Genomic DNA, 24,152 nt, shown 5'->3' on the forward strand with positions numbered 1-24,152 from the left:
TTGAGACAGCTCAAATGCTCGTCTTGTCTCACGCGTTTCTGTGCTGTCAGATAGAGTAAGAAGAGATTGCTGCTTTGACTATTTAGATATCGCTTTACAGTGGGCAAATAGGTAAAGTGTAAAATATTACAACGTACCAAATAATTCTAAACGCTAATTAAGTATACGGTTGAAATGACTAAATGTGGTATTGCATGAATTCTTGTGATTAATATGATTAATACAATAGAGATCGGTGCAAAGGATTCGTAGACTTTGACCACAACCACTGTCCAGCTAAACCAGCCTCGATAAACAGTTTTATAAAAATCTATTTTTATAAACATTTTAGCATACTCTCTCTCATTGTAAATTAACTACACGTGACTCCTCTAACGATATTTTACTAGCCTAACTGGATATTCATCGTTACCAGCGCTGCACATAATGATTTAAATAATTTGTCAGATTGTCCTCCAAGCTGCCCACTTTTAAAATTATTCTGACTGAATTTGGCATATTGCGTCTTATTTACATGACAATGTAGTATGCTCTCCCTAGAAAACTATTTTGAGACTGCAGGCTGTATTAATAAATCTATACTTAGAATAAATGATTAAACAGTTTCTCTCACATGTAACAGTCATGTAACTCTGTTCGTTTTGTTTGTGCAGAGATGGTCATATCTATCAAAGGGTCATGTCCACACAGCAAAACACTTCAAGCTATTCAAACCATTAAGACTGATTTGAATCTAAGTATGCAGAAAATGCAGCCTAGACTTTAGTTATTTTGAGAAAATGTAGGCTGTTCCTTAGCCAGCGGCAGGCTTTTACAGTCCCCTGAGGACTGCTGGGAGATTTGAGCAGATTAACACTCTACTATTCACATACGTTGCCTACACGCAAGGGATTGAATTAATGAAGGATTTGCATGGTTGTTGTCAATCACATGATCCAGTCCTGAAATAATCATCCACATTAGTGCAGGCCTGCTCAATGTAGAGCATAACTACCAATATTTAACCATTTAAACATTTGTGTAAATAATGTAAACTAATGAGTTTCAGTTATATAATGTTGTAGTTTTGCATTTATTCAATCTATTCTGTTTATATTTATATTCTGTATAAATCTTTGTGTGTGTGTGTGTGTGTGTGTGTGTGTTAGGTCATGTCTGAAGACATAAGTGTTGTAGTGGTGGGCTCTTGTATGACTGACTTAGTAAGGTAAGTCATCAAAGGATTTCAGTGTTTTAGTGTCATAAGTGAACAAAAAAAAAACAACAACAGAGAGCCATGTAATATAAGTATATATAAATATTTAATTTACAGAATTTATTTTAATTAATTGATTCAGTCATTTTGCATAATAGATGGCACACAGTTAATAAAAAATATGACTTCATAAAGACAGTATTTTTATGGGCCAAAATCTGTTATATGGGGGCATATAGGCTATCATCTCTTTAAAAAGTACATTTTTCCACTGAAAGATTTTTATTTAGGTAATGTAAGCAGTCAACATTTATTGTCAAGTTTAATGCATAGTGTTTTTTTTAAGCATTTTGGATTCTGGAATTTACATTAATGTCATTGTTTAATAAACAAGTGTCCACCTTCTATGATCAACTTAAAGCTCAATCCTCAGATATTGTCCTATATGATGATTTCATACTCGTGTGACAAACTCTCACACTCGAAGTGGAACATATTCCACATGCAGAAGGCAGACTTTTAGATTTTAAAATAACTCTGAAAGGAATTAGTCCTTCCAGCAGGAACCAAATAAGGTCCGACAAAGGCAGATTTGGGGAACTGCCTTCTGTTCTGCTGGCTCTGTCTATTATTAATATTACCCTCGGGAACTGATTCACTGCTCACTGGTCACATTTGCCGGCGGCAAGTTTTTTTTGGCATCGAGTGTGTCCCAGTCATCCTAGGCACAGTATTTACAGCTCAGGTGAACATTTTGACTGGAACGGGGCCTAAACTCAGAATTGTTTAAAATGGTAGTAAACATTTACCTCGCATACCCATACAGTATATCACCCTGGGAAATTATTAGTTTGATATTTCAAAATGGCATAGGTCATGGGATGTAAATATAAATGAAAGTTTTGGTTTTATGCTTTATAGACGTGTTTAACCATTCTAAGCTATCCAGAGTGAGCATATTTCTTTCCACACACAACTAAACTAAATCATACTCATTTTTCTTTGTCATACCCCAGGTTCTCATAACAAATTACCCATTATGAAAAAATTCCAATTGCTCATATTTTACGATTATAACTCCAGTCATCAATGTTGGCCTTTGAACAGAAGAGATTGCATCAATTAGGCAATAGTTTTGATGGGAAGTATATGTTTGTTTTTCAACAGGCTGTTTTTGGAGGGTGGCTGACACATTTCACCCATCAAAGTATTATGCATGGCTTTGAAGTGTAAAATCCAGTTTTCTATGTGGCTTGTGTTTGTGACAGTCAAACGGAACAGACACTTTAAAACGAGTCTCTTGTGGAACATCTGTGTGTTTGTGGTGAAGCCAGACAGTGCCACCTGCTGATTACAATTTGAACCGATTTGTTTGCCCTTTACTAATTTCACTTGCTAAGGGTTGTTAGTCAAGAGTGTATATGTGGCACAAACACAATCTGCATATATAATAACACTAAACCACAGGCAACTTATCTTCAGTTCAAACTGAGACATTTTTGTAATGGTAATAGCGTCATTTAGCAATAAATAATGTCTATTTTGATTAACCATATGGTACTCAAAGATACTTTAAAGAATACCATTGTACCATATACATAAAAATAGTACTGTGGCACTGTTTTAGTGTTGTTTTGATAGTGTTGTATTCAGTGTTTAATATTTCTGTTTATCCTTGAAGTATGTTTATATGTTTAAATTATGGTACACCAAAAAAAAAAAAAATTGTTTGTAAATTTTACAAATACTTACCAAGAACTGGCATATGAACATGCAATTACTTGAATTAAAGAAGAAATTCTGAAGTAGGAAGACTGAAATACAATTTTCTTGTTTAAAAAAAAAAAAAGTGTTCTTAATTATCATATTCATAGAACATAGTATTTAAATGATATTATACTGTCAAATTACCATGTGAAAAACATGGTTCTTTGTCAAAAAACAAAATTGAAAACAGAAAATTACCAAACAAATGCTTGCTCCTGTATTGCCCCGTGGATCACAGTGCATAACTGTGTTACTCAAGTGTTGCTGAGGCTGTTTTCTGTCTTTCTTCTATAAAGTAGTAAACAGCTGCTTGCACCACAGCATATGTCACAGAACACCTGTTGTTTTTCCTTTTTGGCACAAGAAAGTTGCAGCATTTGTATCAGAATTTGGTTTGTGGGAAAATGACTGTTGCTCATTAAACAGTAGAGGCACTGGAAGTGAGGAGTTTAGGTGAGGCCAGTCTGTCTCTAACCTGCGACACAGACAATGACTCACACACACTTGGGTAAATGTTACGTACAAGTTGTGAAGTAGAGCATGCACACTCTTATTGCAGTGTAATTGGAGCAATTATCTATTTATTTGTAGACAAATTTTTATTCTTTTTATTTTATTTATTATTTAGCAATTATCTATTTATATCTATTTATAAATATAAATCTTAACGTGAGGTATATAATTGTACTCAAGTAAATTTAGACAGAATTGATCTTTATCTACATCATCTACCACAGTTCATTAAAATCATCATAACCAACTGAAATCTCTTCACATACCACACACTTTACCAAAATCTCGGCAGGATCTTTGTTCATTTTCATTGACTTCCTGTAATATACCCACTCTTAACCACACCACGCCAACAACACACATGTGAAAAACTACTTTATCTGCCTATTCTGCCATCACTTAAACATGGGCTTCTGGAGACTTGTATTGGGGCCAGACCATAACTAGATGTCTGGGATTGAGTTTTTTTTTTCTTTGTTTTTTTTTTTTTTTTTTTCTGTTGTTCAATAGAATGAGTAATAGCTGCTAGTTCTGCTCGGGTGAAAGGCTGATGGACCCCGCTCTGAAATGTCACGCACTAAAGCAGCACAGCAATTAGCTTTTTAGGGAGTTCAGAGCACCTGCCTTAGATTTAGAAGGGCTCAGGATGTCATGTCATATTATTTTCACTTACAGCTCACAAACATTGCATGTTTCCAGTAAAAGGCCCTTTCATTAAAACAATATGGACTTTGAGAACTGGCTGAATTGCCCATCTGTCGTTCCTTTGAAAACTAATTGCATAGCGATACAGAGACTGAACACCCACATTGCATTAATTCAGCAGTTTTAAAATTAAAAATGCAAAATAAAGGAAACTAAATAGATTGCTTTAAATACAAACTTTGTGTATTAAAATTTGTAAAGAAAAATATACTTTGAGTTTCTCTGAATTTCATCAATTCCTTTTTTATTTTATGTACTTAAAGTATAGTTCAGCCAAAAACCTGTATAACTTTCTTTATATCTGTGTAACCCAAAAGAAGATAAGGTGAACAATGTTTCAGCATATAATGAAAAGCCATCTTTCAATATAAGGAAATAATAGTAATAATAATAATGAGACATTTCTTTAAAATTATGTTTATTTTTATTTTTTTTATTTTTTTATTTTTTTTGTGTTACACAGAAATGGTTTACAACAACATTTGTGAATAAAAGATGACATAATTTTCTTACAAGTACATTTGAATGTGAATTTCTTTTTACAGGCTAGTCCCATATGTTTTTCTGTTAGTCAGGCACCTCGGCTTCCCAAGGCTGGAGAGACAATACATGGACACAGGTTCTTTATTGGTTTCGGTGGCAAAGGGGCCAATCAGTGTGTCCAAGCTGCACGATTGGGGGCCAAGACTGCCATGGTGTGCAAGGTATCCAATATGGTCTGCTTTCCTGAACATTCTAAATAACTGAATATAGCTTGAAGTATACATAGACACAAAAAGTTTAGGTTGATACCCAGCAATTCATGTACTTCAGCATTTAACCGCACAAGAGAACCTAACCAAGTAATAAAGCTCTTCATTTTGTCAGTGCAAAGACCCCAATCAATACCAAAGTGTATGCAGTGTATAAAAATAGACTCCTATGCTTTCAGAAACATTCAAAGAGAGATCACACTTCAAAGACAGGAGGCCAGGTAGTGAAGGGTCTCTGCTGCTGGGGCTTAGAACCCATACTTGGCATTTCTTTACCAGTGTGGGATAAAAGCAGACCCAGTTGGGAAAAAAGGAACCCTTTTGCCCTCTACCTCAACACTGAACGTCTCATAGAGAGCAAGAGAAAGAGAGAGAGAGAGAGGTGGAGATTAAAAATGTATTTGTAGAGTGGAGGCGTTTGTTTGGGGATGCTATATCTGGAAGGCTTGGCCTGATATAGCAATGCAGAACTTTGGCCGGGCAGCGAGTTGCTAGAAAATATCATCTCAAGTTCAGCTTTTCATCTTTGGTTGCTTTTTCTCTTTAGGTCGGCAGGGACGTTTTTGGGAACGACTACATTCAAAACTTCAAAAATAATGGCATATCGACTGGTAATGGCCAAACAGTGCTTTTACATCGTTTCACATCTAAAGCTTTGTTTAGACAAGCAGCAAAATATCTTTTAAAATCAGATGTTATAGGTGTATCAACTCAAATATATTTAGTTTTTCATAATTGGAACAGCATTTTTTCATTATTTGGGTTGCAAAGTGTGTAACGTTGTAAGAACAAAGTGTGCAAAAGTGTGAATTCACAGATATTTGGTGCCTTTTTAGATAAGATACCATCATAAGCAGAAGCAAAACTTTCAGTTCTACATCCATAAATTCCATGATGACAGCTACTTTCATAATGCTGACATTTACGTCATTATCAGACTAACAGCCGATGTAGATATGCAAAATGAACATTGACATAAAAAATAAATAAAAATATTCCTTTGAAGATGCTTAGGTATTTTTATGTTAAAACAAGACAAAAGTACTGAGAAAGGACTCTCAGTTTTGCAGTTCAGTTCTGTTCCTGGACCTTGCAGTGCAACCTTGCAGTGCATTTTGCAACCTGATAATGCCATCATTTAATATACATTGACCCTTATTGTAGGTATTGTTTTGTTATTTATTTTAACCATTGTATATATCAGTTACTAGATAATTTAAAATATCTAAAATTGCTTCCTCAACAGTTTGTAAGTCTGCATATGTACTGCTTCTATTATTATAATTTATAAACACAGTAGAGGATATTAAATGAACATTCAGACTTATTCAATTTAGTTTTGTATACTGTAAGCAATTTAGATTATCCTCTTCTTTCTCTCTCTCCTTTTTTAGCATATGTAGAACAGACTGAAAATGCTGCAACTGGAGCTGCCTCTATCATCGTAAATGACACAGGTAAAATGAAATTGGTCCCGGTACCGAGCCCTGCTGCATCTCCTGAGTTTTAAAAGCCCCTAAAATAACATAAACACCATTAAGTATTCTTCTGAATGAGACATGGATAAGTGAGAAGCTCTCTAACCATGTCCAGCTCGCCTACGCAGGGTAATTTTAGACCCAGTTTAATGTAGCAGTACTTGAACTTATAGAAAGGTGATATAACCAGCATGCCTCTGAATGTAAGGCCTGCTGCATTGTAAATGTCATGGTTTAGTGATCTAGCTTAAGTGCTGAGCCTTGTGGAAGTCCACTAGCTCCACAGTAAACACTCCAAGAAGAGCTCTGATTGGCGTCATGATCAACATAAGTCACCTAGCTTCCTGTGTGAATATCACAGCAATATGAATTAGAACATTTATGTCGCAAGCTAACAAGGAAGCTTTAATGAGGAAAAACTTCGATAATATCTCCCAACTCTGCACTGTGGTTTTCTGAACACTTCTGTCAGCTCTTAATTTGTGCCTGTCTGCTTGTGATGCAATAGCAAGATAATTTCTTACATTTCATACATTTTCGCCTGGGTGAGTAAATTATCTCCTAAATTGTCATTTAAGCTGCATAAACGTATGAATGGCATTGCATTTTATAACAAAATATCAAAGTGGCACCTAAAAACATGCTGTTCTGAGTCCTTTTTGCTATTACTAAAAAAAAAACAAAAACAAATTCCAAGGTCATTTTAGTTTATCACATAAATTATGCAAGTTCTTCTACCATACCACCACCAAAAATGTCCAAATAATACTTTGTCTTAATTTTGATAACAAATTAATTGTTTTATCATTTTTAACCTAACAGACTTCTTTTTGTGAAATGTTTTTCTCTTTCTTTAAAACAATGATATTTTGTTTTATATTCTTTATATATACAATGGCTTTCATACCGTGTGTCTGAATAGTGTTCAGAGCCACTGTATAGTCCCATGATGTGACCTCTTTTTTTCACAATTGCATTTCTTATAAATCTGGATTCATAGTTAAATCTCATTCTAGTTATGAATGATGTCTCCTTCTGGTCTTGGTTAATACATTGTATTGACAGGGGAGAATGCCATAGTGATTGTCGCTGGTGCTAATATGCTCTTGGGGCAAGAGGAACTGCAGCGTGCACTTACTGCCATAGTAAATGCAAAGGTGCTTGTTTGCCAGCTTGAAATCAACCCAGATACATCGCTTCAGGCCTTGAGGATGGCCAGAGAGAACCACGGTCAGTTATAACTTCATATCTTAATATACTTGATTGTCTCACCCCACTTCCTGTTTCTCTAACAGCTCTTTCTTCAAGTTAAGTCAAGTCAAATTTATTTGTATATCACTTTTCACAATACACTTTGTTTCAAAGCATCTTAAAATCATGATGTTTATATGTTCATGCATTATAGTCACATTTAGCAGATTATCAGATAGTTTACATTTTGTGATGAAGCTACCAAGCAGTTGATACGGTATATGGCCCTATGTGAGTGTATGTATGCACCTGTAGGGATAAAGTTGGACATACTTATATATCCAGCTTTTTGTAAAGTGTTGGGAGATAATATAATTAAATGTTGTGACGAAAGATCAGGCAGTTGAGATTTGCCATATAGTATACGTCACTTTACATACGCAAAAAATTTAATATATATACAGCTGTGTGATAATGCGATTTACGTTTTAGTGACAATATAAGGTATATAGTATACCGTACATTGCTTTATGAGAGTATACTGTTTGTGTGCAGGTAAATTATCAGCATTCAGTTGTTAGTTACAGCCTTCCCCTTTAATACAGTCCACGTCTTTCTGTGTTTCATAAAATAACTTGTTGTTCCACCCTGTTGTGGTTATCTCTATTTGCCAGCCTGTTACGTGAGTGCAATAGCATAATCGTTTAACAACAATAGTTCAGTTCCTTTTCCTCATCTTCCAAAAACACTCACTCCCACATTGTAAAAACTATTTTTAGCTCCTTTTACCAAATGACTGGTGAAAGCAAAGCATGACTCTTTCCTCCCATGGAAAATAACGCAAGCGGCTGTGTCTCAGATTTCATTAGCACCTTGTATGTTCTGGTCCCCGCTGACCAGAGACACTCTGTATCCTTGTCATAGAGATGCACAATGATGCAACAAGCTTATTCCACAGACGGATGACACAGATGGATACCCCCCTCCCCACACCAACGCACCTCGATATTCACATTCACCACCTCAGAACTTCCCAGATACATGCTGTTTAGCCCATTAGCGGGCCATATTAAGTGTTAAGAGAAAACCCAACACCCAAAATCACACTCCTATCACTTGGGATGAATTCATCAGACAATGACGTGCGCAAATAGCACTTAGCCAGAGCTCAAGGCTTGGATTACGCACATGCCACCCCCACAGGCTCACTGGAGAAGAATCCGAGTACTGTTTTTCTAACCGCGTTTTCAAATAAATGAATATAAGGACCATTTATCCTCGATTCTCTCCTCAAGTGTAGTTAATTCCAGTTACTTTAAAAGATTCTATGTAGCTAACATGTAATTTCATACTTAGATCGGCTACTGAAGGAATGTTTGATCACTCAAGCGTGAATTTAGCTCACATTAAACTTGTGCTTGTTGTTTTTCATTTAGAGCTTAACAAAGCACCCCCCCCACATTGTCTAACAAACCATTTGAAAGCCTCTCATTTTGGCAACGATATTTCCTCTTGTATCTCTGCTATTATTATGACAACGTTGCTTGTTTTCAAAATTCTTGGTAACACTTTATTTTAAGGTGTCCTTGTTACACGTTACATGTATATTTACTATTATAATGACAATTAATTATACATAATTACATGCAAGTAACCCTAAACCAAAACCTTATCCTAACCCTAACCATAAAGTAAGCACATGTAGTTTATTTATATGACTCTGTACATAAATGTATAAATACACTCTTAACAAGGACACCTTAAAATAAAATGTAACCAAAACTTTATTGATAGAAACATGGCAATGTCGATAAACGATTAGTTTTGTGATTCTATAAGATTTTGATTCTGAATGAAATGGAAAAACTAAATAAGAAATGCGTTTTTAGCATTTTTATGTGTAATTTTTTTTATCACAATTAGTGTAGTAAGTGTATTGTTTTTTTATATTAAATTAAATAATTGTAATTCACTGAGAACTACTGCGCTAAAAAGATAATGTATGTTATGTAGAAGTGTAACTGCTCAAAGGTTTACAACATGTCTTTGTGCATACTTGATTATGGGCCCTTTTAATTATCAATTCATGAGCAGCAATAGACATGAACATTCTTGCAGCCAATATAAACATCTTTTTCTGTATAGTAAAGACCATCTTCGAACCTGGGATAAATTGTTCAGCAGAAATGCTCCTTATGACATACTAAATATTCCCACCTCTTAAGCAGCGTTGTTTACTACGTTAACTAAAAATCCCCTCACAGACAGGAAGTTAGAAGATAGTGCTTCGGTTACAGTTACTTCCTGTGGTTGAGTTTTACAAAACTTTTTATGTTGAGGACTGAGAGAAGGAAAGAGAAAAGGAACTGATAGACAAAGATTGACGTAGTTATGAATATGGTTAAGTTTAGAAAGGAGCAAAGTTTGCTTATATCAAATCAAATGAATGCAAGTAGCTCAAAGGGCAAGTTTCATACTGGCTGTCTGACGTGAACTGCGGTATGTCAGTAAATGTGACTGAGCTGTGTCTGCGTGCACACCGCTTATAGTAACTCATAACAATAGTTTGACATCATAGAAATTATTTACCTTGGTGTTTACATCTTGTGGTATTTGCATTTCTTTTTTCCATTAAAAAAAAAAAAACTCCTCATGTAACCCAATATCTGGGTTATATGATATCTGTATATATGATATCTATATATAATATCTGAATAATATTTTCTGTATTTCTTACAGTGAAGACCATTTTTAATCCAGCTCCAGCTATTGTGGACCTGTGTTCTGATTTCTTCAAAGCATCTGACGTTTTCTGCTGCAATGAGTCTGAGGTGAAAAACAATATCAGTCACATTGCATCAATAAACACATAGATTTTTACAATTTGCTGCTATGGTTCTGTGTGTGGTTGCCAGGGTGTTGCTATGCTAAGGTGTTCAGAGTGTTGCTAGTGTGTTGCCATTTTAAAATAAAATAAGTCATTATAAAGTAATAAATGAACATTAAAAAATGAATACTAATTCCAAAAAGCAGTTTGACATTAATTTTGAACCCAAATTGTATTTTAACTGCATTCACCTGTATAGCCTATTTTTTAAACAGGTCTTCAGGTTCACTGAAAAAAGGTTACTAGAGCAAAACGAGCTCAGTTATCTTGCCTGGTCATGACCTGCATACTAGAAACAAAATACAACAGCTCAAAAAGTCACATACCTGCCAAGTGCAACAAATTACGGGGTTGGCTGTTGTGTCTTACAGTAACTGTTATGTTTGGGGCCGCCCTCTTTACATCATGGCAGGGCGAGATGACAGACAAGGGATTGGGTTGATGGGAAACAGTAAAGTTAAAGCAGCCACGACCAGGCAGGCAGATGCACAGATGGTGTGTCAGTGTGGCCTGGAGCGAAAGCTCCAGCGTTACTGAGAGATTGAACCAGAGTGCTCCGTCAGGGCAGCTTTGATGTGGCTGGGAGGTTGGAGGGGGAAAATGTACAGGTGGGACTTAAAAGTGAGAGCCCTCAGTGCAAATCAACTCCTTAGATTCAGCCCTCGTCCCAGCACACACATTCGCGTACCCGCTTAGCTCTCACCCGAAGACTTCAGTTGCAAGAGTGAACGATGAATCATCAGCAGTTTACAGAAGCAGATAACCACACATTGATGAGTAATTTGTGCACTTTTCTGTGTTGGCAGCCAGCTAGGAAAGACTGATGGCAAAGCTTAAAGTACACAAATACAAAGAAGATACTTATTGCCCTGATCTTTCAATACGAACTCCTCTCTTTTGGTGGGTTTGAGTTGGGGCTATGCTTCACACCTGCACTTCTTCATACCCTGTGTTATTCGCGGATGACATCATGTATGGTTTATGTCCATTCTTTTCCATGTATTCTTAACCACTGATCTTCAGCCAGTTCTGTTAAGTCATATGAAGTGGTACATAACGAAAAATGAGTAACTATGGTGGCAAAAAAAACTTCATTAATCAAGAGCAAAAACTTTCTTCACCTACGTTATACATGTTTCTATCATGTTTCATGATACAAACAATTACGGATGGATAAAATTGAGTCTGGCCTCATTTTTTTTTTTTTTTTTTTTTTTTTGTTGAATGTTCTGCTTGAAAAAAAATAAATAAATAATAATAATAATATATATATATATATATATATATTCATATTAAGGTAACACTTTATTTTAAGGTGTCTGTTACACATGTTACATATATATATATATACAGAGTATATGTCCATTACTTAGATACTACTAATTCATATTAAGGTAACACTTTATTTTAAGGTGTCTGTTACACATGTTACATGTACTAACTATTATAATAACAATAAATTATGCATAATTACACACAAGTAACCCTTAAGCCTAACCCTAATCCTAACCCTAACCCTTACCATATAGTAAGTACATGTAGTTTATTAATATTACTCAGTACTTAAATGTATAATTACACTGTAACAAGGACACCTTAAAATAAAGTGTAACCATTTTATGATCAGGGTACATTTGTCAATGTAAATGATTCACAGGGGGTCATGAACTAACAGTGAACAACAATTTATTATATCAATCAAGGTTTATGATCATTTAAAAAATAATGCTATTGTTTATGCTAATTCATGTTTGCTGATATGCTGATAGTTATATATACTGTATTAACTAATATCAATGTATACAACCTGAAAAAATAAATTAACATTAACCTAGATTCATAAATGCTGTATAATTCAATAATTGTTAGTTCATGATAACCTATACATGAACTGATGTTGTAATGTTGTGTTTGTACCAACCTTAATTAAACTCAAATTCTCTTTAAACTGTCATTCAGCTATAACAGTAGTTGATCTGCAAATGTAAACTGTTAAATTGTGCTAATGCATGCTGTAGCACAACTTGCATCTATGCTAAATGTTGTCCTGACACATTTCAGTAAGCAACAACACATGAAATCAAGTTGTTGTTTTTTTTTTTAGCTAGAAGCATTTTCATTCTTTGACATACAGTATGTTTCTGCCAATGGTAATTTAAACAGATTAGCATAGTTGCAGATTAGCTATTAGCATAAATGTGAGTGTTTTCTCATTATGTTGTGGTTTTCCTCCTAGGCAGAGCTGTTGACAGGTATGTCCGTTACCTCTGTGGAGGATGCCAGTCAAGTAGGCCTGGAGCTTCTAAACAAAGGTTGTGGTTCAGTCATTGTCACCTTGGGGCCACAGGGCTGTGTGGTGTGTCAGCCCACAAACGCGGCACCTAAACACATTCCCACCACCACAGTGACTGCTGCGGATACCACGGTAAGACTGCAGTTGTTGTAGTTGCAGATATTTGTAGTACAGAGACAGTACATTAGTTTCATTGAGTCTATAAAAAGTGTTGTTTTTGATAAAACTGCTGTCTGGCAGATTTATAAACTAGGGTATGTATTAGATAGCAGTTCAAGAAAATCAGAACATTGCAAACACCTAATTCTCCTTTTTATGGAGAAAACTGTGATTTAAAACTGTTCAGGCACTTGAAGTATGAAGGAAAAGATATTCATCATGCGGCATATTGAGTTAGTTAGCTGCAGCAGACATTTCTGGCACTCAGAGCCTGTGACTCACCACGCACTAGGGGTACTTCCTGAGTAGGTTCTCTAACACTTTATTCTTTGTTATAACAGCATGCCCCATTCATTAGGTTAGTCTCACAAAGAAGAAACTTTAACTATAGATATCAGGTCCATTTTGCAATTTATTCTGGCCAAGAACTGCCTACTTGCATAGGAAGAGGCTCACAAACTCACAAACCAACGCTTTTCCTATAGGCTGTTCTAAAAAAGAGTGGCATCCCATTGGACATTCTAACAGTTTAAGTGATTTGTTTCATTGATGATACAGAATGAAAATAGAAAAGGTATTTCTTTTTTTATTTTTTATTTTTTTAGACCTAACTCATAAAACAAAGAATACAAAACATAACTGCCTTTGAGTGTCTTAAATGCCAAAAACATATTAACACCTGACAACTATTAATACTGATAACAGCTATAGATAACAACACCCATGCACCAGTCAGACTGGGTAGACCTTATAATATGCAACAGATAGTCTGTGAAAGGTCTCTTCATGGTTCTTCTGAAGCTAAAACTTTGACACAGTATGTGAGAATACCAGATGTTTGTATACCCCTACACATTTGTCATGCCAATATAGTCATGAGTGAAAGATATTTAGTCATCAGTCATAATGTGCCCATACCATATAATCCACAAGCATGATTCATAGTTGAAGTCGTATGTTTTGAACTGTAGTAAACACAATTTATGCATCATTTGGGACATTTGAATTGACATTTTCATTCACCTAGTATGATTCTGATGTGGGCTTAATGACATGAGAAATGGAAAAAAAAATGAGAACAAAGCATTTCTTGGAGTTTCACGTCAATTCTTACTAAAACATCTGATTGTTGTCAAGTTTAGTCCGGCGTTCTACGTATATGTTAATTGAATATGGCTACTTATTTGCCTCACATTTTTACAAGTCTGACATCAACCTTAATGATAATTGTGGATGTGGTTTTCCTGGTTTCTCTTCTGATTGTAATCTCTGAAGCGGCTTACTCATTTCACACCTTAATTCGCTAATTCTGGCGTCATCAGAACTCATATTTCCTGTTTATTTTATTGCTCTCCAAATGTTTGAAACACCTAGTGAGTCTTGTGAAGAACAACAAGATAAATCATTAGTCACATATTAGAATGCGTGGAAAGAAAAGTGGACACATCATAGTGTGATGCAAGTTAAGAAATAAATATGTCCCGTCAGTGACCAAAACTGCCCAAAAAAGGTTCCACTGTTTCTCTGGCATTTTTTTTTTTATTCTTTGGATTAGAGAATATCTTGCAATTCATATAGACTGCATTTCAGTTCTCCTTTTTTAACCACATCTTTCATGGTTAAAAAGCAAGACCACCAGCGGTTCATGTATCTAAAATTCTAAGAAAAGGAGATTTATTTGGAGATGTTCTGAGACATAAATGGGGGTTTTCATTATTTTATAAACCCTGTAGTTTTAAGCAGAATGAAGCAGTGGATTCACAGCAAGATTCTTGTGAGACCACATACATCTCTTTTAGTCAAGGATTCATCTGCAAATCACTGCACAGTCATACAGAAAGATAGCAGTGAACTCACTCTGCTGGACATGTCAAATTATCAATTACACCGCCTAACAGCACACAAACAAAAACACACACACACACACACACACACACACACACACACACACACACACACACACACCATGGAAAAATATATATATATATATATATATATATATAATATTAATTATAGTAGCAGAACATCAGTTGTGAGAAAGTTTTGCAAATGACAAATTCACTGATGTGATAAGTTATGTTTTTATGTGTTTCTTTTTTCTGCAAAGCTTTTTCATTTCCAACAACTTCAGTTATGTGCAATAATCACATTTGCAAGACTGTAATATCAAGCATCAATTACTTATTTTTATGGATTATTTACAGTACATACAAGATTTTGTAGGTGGCACATAGTAATGCAAGTGTTGTGTGAACAAGGCTAGGACTTTTTAACAAGAAGTTAAAAGTTCAAGTTGTAAAGTAGTTTAATCTTCTACTACTTTACTATTACTACTAAAATGCATTTTAACAAAGCTTAAAAAAGGAGGAAATGAAAGTCAAAGTCATGTGGTGCAACTGACGTGCAAAAAAAAAAAAAAAAAAAAAAAAAAAGGAAATGATATTAAAAGAGAAGACACCTGCAGACCCTTATGAGTATGTGGTCAAAGTCAATAAGGTCAATAAGCATCTTCAAATTTCAGGTAATTTGACAAGCCAGTGTTACTTCAGGTTGATATACTGTATGTCAAATGGTGTGACTCCTCAAAAACTCATAATACTACTTATGATGTGTAGGGTGGTTTTATTTTTTTACTTGATAATTATACCATATGGCATTATAAAAAAAAAAAAAATAAATAAATAAATTTTGGGGGGGGGGGTCTTTTCTAAAATTTCCAAACTGTACTGTTTAGTTAAAGTGTTTTTCTCATCATTTGCAACTTTTTTATGTGTATACAAAGTGTTTTTGTTTTTTTCCGCTCAGAGTGATGAAAGCATTTAATTATGGCTTTTATTTTGTCTGATCTTTAATCACAACACACTCATAACATATCACTCATAAACTCATACATTCACACATATAGAACACAGACGTCCAGTCTTATCAGAGTAGGCTACCCCTGGCCTCTCTGGGTGACTCAGTGCTTAGCAGTGATCCACTCAGCGGGAGTCCGTCTGGCTGTGGTCTCCACGTGGCGGTTGGCCTGTTCCCGTGCACTTTGATGACCCATAAATCCTGAGTTGTTTAACTCTTTTGGATGCCCTGATCCCTCTTCCAGTAACTCTGTTTTTTCCCCACTTGTTAAAAACCAGGAGGAGGAGGGAATGGGGCCAAGTGCCAGATTTGATCTCAACGACTAGACAGGAGCAAGGCATGTTTCCATCAGTTTATTCTCAAAGAATGATGGCATGTCACTTTTTAAAAAGAAACTTTTATGTGGTTATTTGGTCTGCCAGCAGTCAAAAAAAGAGCTGTCATCATCTTTATAACAGTATGTGGCAATTGTGTTTATTTGTGACGACTATCTTTAGTCATTAAAGAACATTCAATAGGAGGTTAAAGTGTTTACCACACTTTTCTCCAAGCATAGTGGCATGAGTCATGAAGCCCAGCGATGCTCTGTGCTCCTTGGCCTGAATCCAGCGTTTTCTGCAGTGTCACCAAATCTCAGTATTTCATACTAAACAACCCCTTGTTGTTCAGAGAATAGGCATTGAATTGCCTCAGCTCTGGTATTGCATGAATTGAATTCTGTCTTTTTGTTTATGTGGCTCAGTTTGCACCGCAGCTCATAAGCAACTACTTAGCAACCAATGGTTTGGGGCAGAAATGAGAATATTCCAAAAAATATAGTATGTTTGTTACTTTTTAAGCTAAATGCACACTAGTCAACCTGAAACACCTTGATAACAGGATGTCACAATCTGTTGTTGCTGAAAGTACTTCTCACTTTTTTGTCTGTCACACTTTAGATGTGAAAAAGGGGTAATCGTTTAAACATGGATTCTGTCGCTTACTTAGCATTGACGATATACTTCTTTTTGTTTGCTGAGGAAAAAAAGAAAAAAAGTTTTGACTAAATCATTCATTGGGTTGTAGACATTATGGCTTGTCAGTTCTTCAGCATGCATTTGAAGTGGGAAGAAGTTACGTGTTCACAACTGCTAGTTCATTGGTCGTGGCAAGGCCATGAGAGACCGCCCATCAACAGCCACTTAGAAATTCTCAACTCTTTGTTGTTCCCAGTGGTTGCAAAGAGAGATGGGCTGCTAGATGAGTGAGTGGGACTGCCAGATTCATGTTTGTTGTTGTTGTTGTTTGAGTGCATGGAAATAAATGAAAAAAAGATGTGGGGGTCACTAACTTTAACAACTTTTTATTTAGCTTCTGACTCCCTTACATTACACATTACACACATCTCAAAGGGATTGTACCATTGTGTGCTCAAGATAAAAGAATCCTTTCTCTTGGACTAGAAGCAGTCTCAAGTTAAAAGGATCTTTTGGCAGTCTTTACAGCTTCACATCAGCTAGACACCCCTTCTGTGATCAAAAGCCATGTGGTATGGCATTACATGAAAAGCACGGCAGACACTATTGCAAATCTGGAAAGGCAAATAAGTAAGTAGTTTTCCTCTGTGTGGCTACCCACCTATTCTATGATCATTCCCTTTCTTCCATAAATCTTACAAAGGCCTTCATATATTTAACACTAACCAACTCTTTCATAAGAAAGTGATTCTATCTGTAGCCTACGTGTGTGTTCACGGAGACCAAGTTCTCTAACCTACAGCGCACTCAGTTCAGATGAACTGTGGGTGGCCTTGTGCTCTTGCATTTGGAGGTCAACCCAATTCCAGAACCGTGCCTTCAAGCCAGAAAACACGGCTTGTAGTTGTTTCAGACAATCACAATCAGCCAAACTTCACCTCTATGAAAAGAGTCATAGAGGACCCACCACAGGGATCTTTACAGAAGACGGTGGTGGGTATTTACCAGAAAGCACTGTGTGCCTCCAACCAACATTGATGTCATCACACCAAGAAACTGTAAATGAAACCCACAAAGAAGAACCCACACTAAGCTGCACTGGACAGCAGCCATTCTTTTGAGGGAAACTATCTCCTAGCAACATGTGCTGTGGTGACACAAAATGACCACATAGACCCCCAAGTGTGTTTCTAAAAGATTAAAGATTTGACCATCAACAAACACTGAAGGTTGTGCTGTAGATCTCTTGGAACATCATTAGGTTTGCCCTAACCTTCATTCTTTTGGAAATTCTGATGGCTTGTGATCAGCAACAGAATAACAGTGTTTGTTAGGCTGTCTTTTTTTTTTGTTTTGTTTCGACTTTGTGCAACCCACCCACTGGTCATTCACTCAGTATCCTCAGATGGACGTTTTTGGCAATGAAGTTTTGAATGCTATTTTGATCACATCATCTGTGAGTCATCCACACCTTCCATTGTTTTTGGAGACTTTTACTGTATAAAACCAGTAGACTTGCAGATGTACATTGTTGTTGTGATAAAATGTTGTTCTAACTGTGGTAACCATCCAGTTTCCCCAAGCTTTTACTCCACTGGTCATAATCATGGGCTACCACCAAATTAAATGTAAGTTTAGTATATCACATTGACAAGTGACATCAGCAGGCATTCAGAATCAGTTGCATTTATTTCCTTGTTTGCATATTTTCCACAGGAACACTGGTTTTATTGTGCACAATTCATCTATATTCTTGCCTTAGTTATCCTCATCCTGAACCAACTTCTTTCCTGGATGATGTCACCAATTCCTTTTATATTTCAGCCCCACCCCTTTACTGATTCTACCCACTTACCTCTATTCTGTCAGGCCCTACTTTTCTTCTTCTATTTAACTTCCAATGGATAGTCAAGTCCCTGTCTACATTTTTCTTTTCACATGAAAGTCCTTCCAATTACAGAAATAAAATTGGTTGTAAACACTGTTTTAAATTTTTGATTTACAATTGTATTGTTTCACAGTTAGTTTGTAGTGCTGTAAAGTTCAACAAGTTGCAGTCTTTGACTGACCACATCTAATAGTTTTGTCATATGATTGACTGACAGCTCTATATAACATTTACCAGAATGTGTCTGGGACTGTTTGGAAGCTACTGGGAGGAGCAGTAGTTCTCACCATTGATGCCTCATGCTTCAGACAAATGTTGTCAGATGTCAGTCTTACTTGCAAACTCTAAACATGCGTCCAAAGACAAAAGCTGCCTTTTAAAAGTGTATGATGATAATTTTTAAATGACGAACTGGAAAGCTTTGTTGTTTTTGCATCATGTGGTTGAAGAAAACAAAGTTTTTTTTTTTTAAGTTCTTTTTAACACTCTCCACAATCTTTTTTAAATACAGGTCATTCACACTGACTGTTCTGCAGCAACTAGAAGTAATAAATTTTTATTGGCAGTTTGTGATACAATGTGGTAGTGTCAAAGTTCAAAACATTTGAACATTTTCTGGAAACAAAATAGCATATTTGATTGCAATGGAGCTAATCATTCATGATGTTAATTTGAAGGCTATTCTTGTAGGTTTTTAAAATGTCAGTTTTAGATTTATCTGTGGTTAAAGGGTTAGTTCACCCAAATATTAAAATTATGTCATTAATGACTCACCCTCATGTCGTTCCAAACACGTAAGACCTCCGTTCATCTTCAGAACACAGTTTAAGATATTTTAGATTTAGTCCGAGAGCTTTCTGTCCCTCCATTGAAAATTTGAAAATGTATGTACGGTATACTGTCCACGTCCAGAAAGGTAATAAAAACATCATCAAAGTAGTCCATGTGACATCAGAGGGTCCATTAGAATTTGTTGAAGCATCGAAAATACATTTTGGTCCAAAAATAACAAAAATGACGACTTTATTCATCATTTTCTTCTCTTCCGGGTCTGTTGTGAGCGCGTTCACAACACTGCAGTGACGCTGCTGACGTGTTATCTTTGTTATTGGGCGCACCAGAGAACACGTCAGCAGCGTCGTACGTCAACAGTCACAGCAGTCGCGTTCACAACAGACCCGGAAGAGAAGACAATCCTGAATAAAGTCGTAATTTTTGTTATTTTTGGACCAAAATGTATTTTCGATGCTTCAACAAATTCTAACGGACCCTCTGATATCACATGGACTATTTTGATAATGTTTTTATTACCTTTCTGGACGTGGACAGTATACCGGACATACATTTTCAATGGAGGGACAGAAAGCTCTCGGACTAAATCTAAGATATCTTAAACTGTGTTCCAAAGATGAACGGAGGTCTTATGGGTTTGGAACGACATGAGGGTGAGTCATTAATGACATAATTTAATATTTGGGTGAACTAACCCTTTAACATTACTTGCACCATTTGTTCATCAACATTCATTTTATAGTCATAACTCATGTAAATTTCAAAGATGCTTTGTTGTTGTTGTCATTTTTATTTAAGTTGCTAAAAGGACTGCAACAGTTGTCCAATTCATAAATCAAGTAAACTCATAGCCTTGTGCTAGTTATTGTCCTTATTTAGCAACTTAATGTTAACCATCTTTCTTTAAAGTAAATTAATAAATAAATAAATCCCAGGAGACTACAAACTGACTATGTTCTATGTATAGTTAATTTTAATAGTAGGAACAGCTACTATGGCCAACTTGAGAACCTCTAGCAATAAGATCACCATTCCATCTTATTGGAGTAACAGAGGTGGGTGGAAGGTTTCATCTTAACAAGAGACATTACCTAAATTTAATGATCATTTTTTCCAGAACTTTCCTCATGACCACACCATATGTTCAACTGCAGATGTTCTTCCATTTACCCAAACAGACAAAATGCATGACTTAAGCCAAACTGGGCAAAGATGGACTGTGATCATTTTGCAATGGATTCTTGTCTGCATAAGTCACTTCATTCAGTCATCAATCAGTAGGGGAGTGTGGACAACTGTGGCCTATGGCCTTGTGGCTATATGGAGGAGACCGAAGGGACAGTCAGTGGTGTGTAATAAAGATTGATGGTGAAGAGACGGGCCATTGAGATGAGTAATCTTGTAGACTTGTGAGAACCAGTGACAGGGCGATCTGCGGTTAAATCTGAGTACATCACTGAATTCTTCTGTGCTTTCTCATCATAAATTCAACACCCGACATCTCCCCTCCCCCCAGATCCAAGTCTACCCCCTGCAGGCATGGTAAAAAATCCCAGTGTCCTTATCAGTTTCATACAAGTGGAGATAAAATTTAAAAAGGCAGCTTTGAGCGTATTTCGGTTAACTCTGGGGGGAAAAATTGTCCCTTTAAAAAAAAAAAGAAAAATTGTTACAATTTGCATAATTATATATATTTATATGCATAAAATATGCATATATATATATATATATATATATATATATATATATATATATATAGTATATACACAGGTGCATCTAAAAAAATTTGAATATCATGGAAAATTTCTTTATTTTTTGTAATTTAATTCAAAAAAGCAAACTTTCTTATATTCTAGATTCATTGCACACAAGAGTTTTTTTGTTGTTGTTGTTGTTGTTTGTTTTAATTATGATGGTTACGACTTACAGCTTAGGAAAATAAAAAAATCAGTGTGTCAAAAAAAAAAAAAATTTTTTTTTTTTTTTTTTAAATATCAATCAAAAAAATATTTACAAAATAGAAATGTTCAAGATCTCCAAAGTAGGTTTAATTATGCACTCAATACTTGGTTGGGACTCCTTTTGCATGAATTACTGCTTCAATTCGGTGTGGCATGAAGGTGATCAGCCTGTGGCACTGCTGAGGTGTTATTAAAGTCCAGGTTGTTTTGATAGCGCCCTCCAGCTTCTCTGTAATGTTTGTCATGCATTAATTATCTTCCTCTTCACAATACCCCATAGATTCTCTGTGAGGTTCAGGTCAGGTGAGTTGGCTGGCCAATCAAGCACAGTAATATCATGGTCAGCAAACCACTTGGAAGTGGTTGTGGCACTGTGGGTAGGTGCTAAGTCAACACCAAAAAACAAAACAGCATCTCAATAAAGCTTGTCAGCAGATGGAAGCATAAAGTGCTCCAAAATCTCCTGGTAGATGGCTGCATTGACTTTGTACTTGATAAAACACAATGAACCAACACCAGCAGACGTCACGACACCCCAAATCATCACTGACTTCGGAACCTTCACACTGGACTTCAAGCAGCTTGGATTCTGTGCCCCTCCAGTCTTCCTCCAGACTCCAGACCTTGATTTCCAAATGAAATGCAAAATTTACTTTCATCTGAAAAGAGGACTGTGGACCACTGAGCAAGTCCAGTTCTTTTTCTCCTTACCCCAGGTTAGACACTTCTTACATTTTTTTTCTGGTTCTGGAGTGGCTTGGTTCTAGGAATGTGACAGCTGTAGCCCATTTCCTGAAGACGTGTGATGACTCTTGATGCACTAACTCCAGCTTCAGTTCACTCCTTGTGAAGCTCTCCCAAATTCTTGAATTGGCTTTTCCTGACATTCTTCCCAAGGCTGTGGTTTTTCATTTTGCTTGTGCACCTTTTCCTACCACACTTTTTCTTTCCAGTCAACTTTCTATGAATATATTTCGATACAGCACTCTGTGAACAGCCAGCCAGCCCTTTCAGCAATGACCTTCTGTGGCTTACCCTCCTTGTGGAGGGTGTTGATGATCGTCCTCTGGACAACTGTCAAGTCAGTAGTCTTTCCCATAATTGTGGTTGCATGTTCTAAACTAGCCCAGTGTTTATACTCAAAATTAATCAAACTAATCAGGCTCAAAATGGAATATTAAAATTGTTTGATACTGAATTTTTAATTTTTCTAAGCTATAAGTCATAACCATCAGAATTAAAACAAACAAACAAAAAAAAAATCTTGAAATATTTCAGTTTGTGTGCAATGAATCTAGAATATAAGAAAGTTTGTTTTTATTAAATTTTTATTAAATTACAAAAAATAAATGTTATTCTATTTTTTTTAGATGCACCTGTATATAGAGAGAGAGAAATTCAGATGGATTCTGATCAAGTTCAATTATTTACAATTATATTTCACAATATTAATATTTTTACTGTATTTTATTAAATAAATTGAGCATAGGAGCCTTGAATTGAATCTAGCCTATTTTATTTTTAGCATAGGAGACTTCTTTCAAAAAAAAAAAAAAAAAGTTGTTCCAAAATTGTTAACAACACACACACATACATTTATATGTATATAAACTAACAAATACATGGTTGAGGTTAATTATTGTATATATATATATATATATATATATATATATAAAAGATTTAGGCAGTTGTTTTTTTTTTGTTAGATTTATGCAATTTTCATAAAGCATAAAATGTTGTACTGTTGAGTTTGAGTCAAGATATGACTTGATGTTGTAAAGCTACATTAGATTCACCCAAAAATAATTTTCACAGAGTATACTGAAATTAATAAGTAGAAGAGCAAATAAAAATGTCCTCATAAAAATAATGTCACGCTGCATGTCCCAGCAAGTGCTCAACTCACAACAGAAGACCTTCACAAAGACTTTTGAAGCAGAAGGCGACCCTACATCACTGACAGAGGTCAAGAAAAGCTTAAAGCATGCATGTTGTTTCATTCTGACCCTTGTGACCTGTGCCCAAGTCAGCATCTACAGACATAGTCATGTGCCTTGCACAACGGCAAACACACATGGCTCAGCACACAAATAGAGAATTAAAGTCATGTCGTCATCATTAAATATTATCATGAGCAATTGGTAGTTTAATATTTATTTTAAGATTGACTTCAATAAAATCTGTACATTGTGGTGCCATTTGTTTCCCAGATTTGTTTTACAAGATACAACCTTTAGACCTACTGGCATTGACAAGTATGATGGCACCCCCTGCTGTCATATTTGTTTCTCCAAGTTGTGATGCAAAGTTCAGTGTTCTTCTCTTCCGCATTATAAGCATTAATCTAAATGCCACAAACTGAACTGTAACTATTTCTTAACAGGGAGCAGGCGACAGCTTCATTGGTGCTCTGGCTTTCTACATGGCCCATTATCCCACAATGCCACTGGAAGAGATGGCCAGGAGAGCTAACTTTGTCGCAGCCGTGTCTGTACAAACTGTCGGCACTCAAACATCTTTTCCATTTCAGAAGGATCTGCCAACTGAACTGTTCTGAAGGTGACCCTTGGCTTCAAAACAACCCCATTAACCTGTGCACAGTGTCCACAGAATTATTGTTTGTATAATAAACAATACCACGTACCGGAGAGTTCTAGATAATGTAATTTCCTGGCATTATTTGTAAATGAGGTGAAATATAATGTTTAAATATGTCTGAAAATAAATAAAACCATGTCAATTTATGTAAAAAAGTACAA

The 24,152-nt window shown here is 35.8% G+C and overlaps 1 protein-coding gene across 1 annotated transcript; it reads left to right on the top strand.

The window, feature by feature from the left end:
- Window positions 1–14: 14 nt before the first annotated feature.
- rbks (ribokinase) lies at window positions 15–24,149 on the top strand. Its single transcript, XM_042742948.1, has 9 exons — window positions 15–111; window positions 1,149–1,207; window positions 4,752–4,884; window positions 5,480–5,543; window positions 6,327–6,389; window positions 7,476–7,640; window positions 10,341–10,432; window positions 12,725–12,913; window positions 23,777–24,149. Exons 2-9 carry the CDS (start codon window positions 1,152–1,154, stop codon window positions 23,948–23,950), a joined length of 936 nt encoding a protein of 311 aa, XP_042598882.1. The 5' UTR covers window positions 15–111; window positions 1,149–1,151; the 3' UTR covers window positions 23,951–24,149.
- The last annotated feature ends 3 nt before the right edge of the window (window positions 24,150–24,152 follow it).

The sequence above is a fragment of the Cyprinus carpio genome, chromosome B17 (assembly GCF_018340385.1).
Source record: "Cyprinus carpio isolate SPL01 chromosome B17, ASM1834038v1, whole genome shotgun sequence".
Taxonomy (NCBI): Eukaryota; Metazoa; Chordata; class Actinopteri; order Cypriniformes; family Cyprinidae; genus Cyprinus; species Cyprinus carpio.